At 46.6% G+C, this 7,514-nt stretch overlaps 1 protein-coding gene across 1 annotated transcript in view; it reads left to right on the top strand.

Moving 5' to 3' along the window:
• The window catches only part of micu1 (mitochondrial calcium uptake 1), a 30,436-nt gene extending 23,142 nt beyond the window's left edge, over positions 1-7,294 (top strand). Inside the window, exons 7-12 of the mRNA XM_070840639.1 lie at positions 215-297; positions 1,028-1,228; positions 2,984-3,121; positions 4,587-4,695; positions 6,221-6,310; positions 6,490-7,294. Of these exons, the coding sequence (XP_070696740.1) occupies positions 215-297; positions 1,028-1,228; positions 2,984-3,121; positions 4,587-4,695; positions 6,221-6,310; positions 6,490-6,653 (785 nt within the window). The 3' untranslated portion in view covers positions 6,654-7,294. The remainder of the gene's footprint in view (positions 1-214; positions 298-1,027; positions 1,229-2,983; positions 3,122-4,586; positions 4,696-6,220; positions 6,311-6,489) is intronic.
• Positions 7,295-7,514: the final 220 nt, after the last annotated feature.

Raw genomic sequence — 7,514 nt, 5'->3', positions numbered from 1 at the left:
AGTCTGATGTCTGTTGGCTCAAAAAGGAGCATCTAAAGTGCCCCATGCTGCTCCACTGGGGAGCTGAAGATGTTGTATACCTGGTGTGTAACGACTGTAGTCTGTATTGAACTCTTTAGCTGCCACCTGGTCGATCGGTGTGACTTGTTGTTTTCATATTGTGTCGTATTGATTTCTGTATTTGTGTTTTTTTTCCCCGCCCTGTGGTGTCCAGCTCCCCAGAGGAACTTTGAGATTGCCTTTAAGATGTTTGACCTGAATGGTGATGGAGAGGTGGATCTGGAGGAGTTTGACCAGGTTAGACTGCGATCACACAAACACACAATCACCACGTTAAAGGAGACACAAGAATGGAAAACAGCCAGATTAATGTCTGTATGTTTAATATCAGTAACACACACTGACATATCTATCAGTGTGTCTACCACCAGGCCTGATACGGTTTATGACTATTATTCAGATAGACGTTTTAACCTTATACCTCATTTTGTAACAGAATTAATGAAAGTCCTTTATTAAATCATAGAGATATTAATGATGTTCATCTTTCCTCTGCAGCCAGAGCTCCCCGCTCACCATCCAGCTCATCCACATTTACTGTTGTTTGATTGAATAACTTACTCACCAGTAACAGTAATGGTTTTATTGTTAAGTCAGTTATTCAATCAAACAGCCACAGAGGCTGTAAATCTGTCAGATGACACGTTGCACGTCTTCTGGCTGTCGAGCCGGAAGACGAGCGGGGAGCTCTGGCCTGCAGCCGACAAGCAGGAAATGTAAACATTGTACATTTGCATACACAACCAACATTACAGTTGAAAAGTTGCTCCCTTTAAATGCTTCGTAACATCAAGCAAACAAGTATTAGTATTTTAAATCGAGCTCATCTAACACAAAGCTCTTTTTATTAAGGGGCAGTTGTGTGATTAAATCATTTTTAAAACAAACTCTATGAGACTTTTAATTAAATTAGAATAGGAAATAACAATAACTGCCTCTAAGACCTAGTGTGCCCCCTCATCCGCAGGTCCAGAGCATCATTCGCTCCCAGACCAGCATGGGCATGCGACACCGCGACCGCTCCACCACAGGAAACACTCTGAAGACGGCCGGCTGCAGCTCCGCTCTCACCACCTACTTCTTTGGAGAAGACCTGAAGGGGAAACTCACCATAGGAAGCTTTCTGGAGTTTCAGAGGAAACTGCAGCACGATGTGCTCAAACTAGAGGTGATGCAGTGGAGGAATGATGATGAGAATGTTCATCTGCTGCTTTACTGTTCTTCTGTGTACATAATGAATTCATTTAAGTGTTACGGCTTTGCTGTAATCTTAAATCTTAATCCCTTCTGCATCCATTCAGGGACTACACGTAAAAACCGACAGCTTCTTAACTCAGAGGAAGTAAATATTACTGTGTCTGTTATATGTGGCTGTAAATAAGCAAATAAACCCCCAAAAATGTTGAGGAGCCAGGGGACAAGTGAGAAGGGAGTGACGGCTGAGCGTTATGCACAACACAAAGGAAAACAAGAGGCCAGGATGACAAATGTGCTGTGTGATTGTCTGTCAGCAGCGGTCAGCGTCACACCCTCAGAGCTGTGACGGTTACGTTTAAAAGCACCAGCAGCTCATCCGTGTTGTTGGGAATGTGGTTATTTAATTAGCAGAGGTAGCTCCTAATTCAAACACTGAAGCGTAAATGTGCGCCGTCATCTGAGCCTCCAAGAATGGGACTTCAGTCTGAGCGCTCGCCTGATAGAAAGCTGTGTGTCAGGTTTTAATGATGCCACAGAGCCCAGAGAGGAAAATCACAACACCACAGATAAGGTCAGTACTAACATGGGTAACTCACCGCCTGAAGTCTCACTGTCACGTGCTCACTCTCTCTCCTCGTTATTTATTTGCTGAGGCTGCAGATCACCTCGGGCCATATTTCACCAACTGGAGCTGTTTTTTTTGCGGGGTGCTGATCTCCCTCTCTCACTTATATTCCCTCCTGTCTGGTTTTGGAACTCTTGTTGATGAATTCCTCAGTGAAGCTGGAATTCCTGCCTGTTTTCAGACTATAATTTATACATTTTTTAAAATGCATGGATGCACAATTTGGAAGAAACCCAGTTGGCTGTCTTCACCAAGCCCCTTATGTTCGTGCACAACAACAGCAGTAACAAAATAACCAGAGATTCTGTCCTTAAAGTGGCCATAATCAATAAAGGAGTCGCTCATAGTGATAAACTTTCAGTAAATTATCACCTCGACCTGCAGCTCCAACTTTCAGCTCGTTGTTTTTTTTTGCTGACTTGTTCACTGTTACCATCTCACCGTGTTGTTTTTAGCAGCAGGCAGCTGTTTTCAGAGAAGAACTTCTAGAAACCGACCTGCTCAGCACCAAACAACACAGATACACAGTTAGAGACGAGCTTGTGAACATAGTGGGACATTTAGCAGCTAAAGAGCCAAATGTGTCTCTCAGGAGCTAAAAGGACACAAACATGACTGCTGGATGTGTGAATAAGCAAAGGTTATATGTAAATGTTCCACTGGCCAAAACAATCAGACATGCAGCTTTATGTCACCTGACAGAAGGTGGATCCTTATTGAGAGCACTCAGGTCACCCCTGAAGTCTGTTTTTTTGCTCCGTCATGAGCTGCCTCTCACAAGTGCGACAAATTAACATTTTGAGAGGTCGGCACAGACCAGAAAGGAGGGAGGGTGTCGCGTGGCTCTCTGACATAAATCAGCTGGATTGACCTGACAAGCGAAGGCCGGCTGCTGTTGAGCCATGCTCCGGCTGAACATTGTAAAAAAGGGATGCACATGCAGATTTAATGTTGCCGATGCCCGCTCCAAGCATGATTCAACTTGAAGCCTGACACCAGTATTTACTGTTTTCCATCTCCCGGCCCCCTCCTCCTCTTATTAATTTGTTTGTCCCTCTGCGTAGCACTTAATCTTGTTGTCTCTCTCTTCGCCCCCTCCAGTTTGAGAGGAACGATCCCGTGAACGGCAGAATCACAGAGAGACAGTTCGGGGGGATGCTGCTGGCCTACAGCGGCGTCCAGTCTCGTAAACTCAAGCAGATGCAGAAGGGCTTGAAGAAGATGTTTAAGGACGCACAGGTAGATAAATCTGCGTTCTTATTCTCGCTCTCATACAACTCACACATGAGCGGTTGGTGCTCTGTGGTTATATGCGGTGCTGGATTTGGTGGTGGGAGCGTTTTAAGTAATTGGCCGGCGTGCGAGGGTGCGTGTCAGATGGTGCGTGCCTGAGGGGAGAGGAGACCATGTGAGAGGGACGGGGTGAGAGATAAAACATCAGTGGGAGAGGACAGCACATTCAGAGGCTGCCGTCATGCACCTGACCTCACTCTCACTCTCTCCAGCTCCTCTGCCTTCCACTATCTCTGCCGACCAAATACGGAGCCGCCAGTGCTCAGCAGAGCGACATAATTAGTCCTCCATCTCTCTCTGAGCTCCGTAATACGTCCTTTCTCTGCCAGCGTCTCCACAGCACCACGCTCTCCTCCTCATTTGCTATTCTATCAGACTACAACTCCTTGTTCAGTTTAGTTATCCTCAGACGGAGTAATAACCTCAAGGATTTATTAGAAAAAGGAGTTTTGGCTCCTTTACCCAGTTTTCACCAAACACCACCACTGTAAAATAGCTCCACAGGGACAGACCAAGCAGAGGGAAAATGTAGAAATATTCAAGATGTAAAAGGGCTTGAAGCCCTTCGGTATATTGCCTATCCCTTTCTTATTTCCAGAGCCTCGCCTGAACTTCATGCTGGTTCTGCCTCACTGTAATGAGCCCCATCAGTCAACTAGCTGAGCTCACACTCATGCATATCCTGTCCCCAGAGGTGCTGCAGCAAAATGTGCCCATTTCCCCCCTTTTCTTTTGCTCCCAAAGATTTTAGACATCTCATAGTAGCTTGTTGGTATTCAGTAAAGCAGCTCATTTGGCAGACTGAGCTATGATAAGCCAAGTCTGATGGTTAAATGTGGTGATTAGCAGAGAAAAGAAAACTCAAAGCAGGGAAGCTGCCCTTCCTTCCAGGCATGACGACAAGATGATGCTGCCAGAGCTGTCTCTCTCTCTCTCTGCCCTTTTCAGTTTACCTTCTCTTCTTTCATCCCCCCGTCTGTCTGTCTGTCTCTCAGTGTCGGCATAACCTGTAATGTAAATGAGAAAGTGTTATTTACTGCCTGAGACCAGCTGCTCACTTTTCCTTGCAAATGAGCTCATCAGCAGCGTGGCAGCTGTGTGACTGTGTGTCTGTTACTGTGTGGACACGTGCACGAGTGTCTCAGACCGTCTGTTCCTCCGTCCGTCTGTGGCACATTGTTCATCCATGTGTGTCCGCCGCTCTCCGCCGGCTCCCTCTCATCATTTGTGTCTCACTGCTGCTCCCAAAATGTCATCGTGCAGTTGCGGTTTGTGTCGTGACAATGTTTGGTTGATTCTTCACAGGGCTGCAGCGCTCTAACAGCTCAGGAACGATTTGATTCTGATTTGTCACAGGGTTTCTCACCCAAACTCTTATTTATTTTTTACTTATTTCCCCCTTCTTGTGCAGGGCATCACATTTGAGGAGGTGGAGAATTTCTTTACTTTCCTGAAGAACGTGAATGACGTGGACACAGCCCTGAGTTTCTACCACATGGCTGGAGCCTCCATAGACAAAGGTACACCCACATCTGCCCTTTTCTTCTCACATTCTCTCTTCCCTCTTAATTGCCTCCTCTTTAGCCTTAACTGTTGTCACTTCCATCCTCTGTCTCTCAGAGCTGTTAACACTCAGCCAGCCAGATCTGCTTCCCACATCTCTTTTTGCTTTTTGCTTGGCTTTGCTCCCAAAGCCTCGCTCAGCCGTTTCTCATCCGTTTGTCCGTCCATCCAAGAGTCACGAACGTGCACACATCACAGATTTTATACTACTCGACCGTCCAGCCCGCCGATGCCTACTGACACATGCCAGCATCATGACTGGGGGGGGGCGTTATTACACGGCTGTTCTTTCCCTCGTCAGCAGCAGGAGTTTTCTTCTGTCAGCTGGTGACTGGAGGGTTTGACTGGCACCTCCAAAGTAACCTGAAGCAAGACGTTAAAGTCGTTATTGGAAAATTGTTCGACGAGTTGTGGCGAATCATTAAATTTCCTTTATCTTTCTCAGCACTCATTCCTACTGAATTAATTCATCTGTCAGATCCCAACAATGAAAGTCAATTTAGTGAGAGCAGCACTGGCAGCGAGGACCTGTAGGTTTATAATATGGCAACTGTTTGACGAGGCGGTCTTTCCTTCATTTATTGCAGTGATTCAACCCTTCAATAGGCCTCCATATGTCCTCTGTCAGCTCATCCATTAGTTCTGATTCACCGAGGACACAGCTGCTGCTCTAAGGGAGAGCAGGGTCCACCCTAAGGTGCTCGTTTCCAGCTTTCAGTTTCAGCTGCATGTCTGCACAAGCCGTCTAATAAGCTGTGTGTGTGTGTATGTTTTGTTATGGAGTATTGAAAACCTCAGTCTGCCGTGGATTCGCTAAGACAGCTGCAAATGATCCTCCATCGTCCATGTAGTGAAGCTGCCATCCTGCTCTTCAGCCCTTCTGTATTTCTCTGGTCTTTGTTTCCCCTTTTCCTTTTTTTTTTTCACCTCACAAATCCGATGATGATTTCGCACCCTTTTCATAGTTTCTTCTATGTGGGTGTGTTATCTGGGTCTGTCTTGAAGGTAGAGAAGAAGGCCACTAATGAGATTCTCTGTGGAGTGATTCAGCAGTTTTTTCCCTTCTTGCCATTTGCAGGGAGATTTTGTCACAGTCTTCTTTTCATGGCAGCCCTGTGCTCTTTCTCTCCTTCTGTTTGCTCCTGTGCCTGTCTGATGTCTGATAATCGATCACTGCGGTTGAGACTGTGGAGGTTTTCATCATTCTATCATCTATTTGTTTTTCTGAAGTGACCCTGAGACTTCTCTCTCTCTGCACGCCTCCATCCCCTCCTGCCTTCAGTCTTTTTCTCCTCTCAGCTCCCATTCACTCTCTCCTGTCTATCAGGTAGTGTCCCCCGGTGAACGGGAGCCGTGCTCGCTATTGATCGCGAGCACTTTGAGTGTCCTCCCCATGTGCCGCTCATGAGCTGAATCACACCTCTATTACTCTGTAACACGACCGGTGAATGTACCTGTGTGCTTCCCTCTGCTGTCCCTCAGTTACCATGAAGCAGGTGGCCCGCACCGTGGCCAAAGTGGAGCTGTCGGATCACGTGTGCGATGTGGTGTTCGCTCTGTTCGACTGTGATGGTGAGTACCCGGCTGCTATTACTTATGGGAAGCAAATAATCCTTCTGCTGGCAGGTGGAAATGATCAATAAATGGACGTCATCTCCTCCTCTTACTTTCTCTGCCCCTATTGTTTCATCATCTCCCCCCGTCCGTCGTCGCCCTCTCCCTCCTCCTCTCCTCCTGTCTGTCTTCCTCAGGGAACGGAGAGCTCAGTAATAAGGAGTTCATTGCCATTATGAAGCAGCGGCTGATGCGTGGGCTGGAGAAACCCAAGGACATGGGCTTCACTCGGCTGGTGCGCGCCATGTGGAAGTGTGCCCAGGATACCGCCTGGGACTTCGCCACTCCAAAGACACAATAGGGTCGGGAGACGAGACGGCGTGTGAATACGGCAACAGCTCCAGTAGCATCAGAGGCGTTCTCCTTCAACAGGTCTCCAATTTAAACAGACAATTGATGCAATGAACTCATTAGGACTGCAGCTCTGAGGGGCATCACCGGTCATTAATGCATGTCGATATAGTGACTGAAGCATGCTGACGCCGCACAGCGTGCCTCTGGCCTGCCCACACAAGGCATCATGGGTATCTGTATATTTTACATTATACAAACTGCGTTTTTGTGTTAATTTCTGCCGTATTCTGTCGAGGAACGCTGAATCAGCAGGCTCCTGTGTGACCCTTCAGACGCTAAAAACCTCACTTTTGTATCCATATTTAACACATTTTGCTGCAAAAGGCAGGACAAGAGGTGGAATCAATCTTATCTGACCTTCAGCTGTATAAATGCCGCAGTACGTCTGTTCTGTGCAGACAGCAGACCCTTACAGCAGAGCTCTGTAATCTTGTTAGCCCCTCCGTTCAGTCTGCTCGCTGCATCTTTACTCCCATCACATGAAAGATCAACGATGCTTGTCTTGCTCTACAATACACAGCTCAGTGTGTATTCCTCTAATTATTATTGCTCAGTGAAACACTTTATATAAGATGGATGTTATAAGAAATGCTCTATTAAAGATGTTTTTAATAATGTAAAACTGATTAGGCTCTACTTATGAACCACTGTTCTGCTCGACTTGTAAGTTGGATTGTTGTGCCGCCACGTTCTCATTTTTACTCTCTAAGAAAAGCACAGTGGGGAATTAGTGAGGCTAATCTATACGGGCTCAGAAGAAGCCGCTTGTCACGTGTAATGAAATCGGGCGCAACGTTTTTAGGCAAAA

Source organism: Pempheris klunzingeri, chromosome 12 (genome assembly GCF_042242105.1).
Source record: "Pempheris klunzingeri isolate RE-2024b chromosome 12, fPemKlu1.hap1, whole genome shotgun sequence".
In the NCBI taxonomy this organism is placed as follows: domain Eukaryota; kingdom Metazoa; phylum Chordata; class Actinopteri; order Acropomatiformes; family Pempheridae; genus Pempheris; species Pempheris klunzingeri.
The sequence above is the reverse complement of the archived record's forward strand: the minus strand, read 5'-3'. Positions and strand labels throughout refer to the sequence as shown.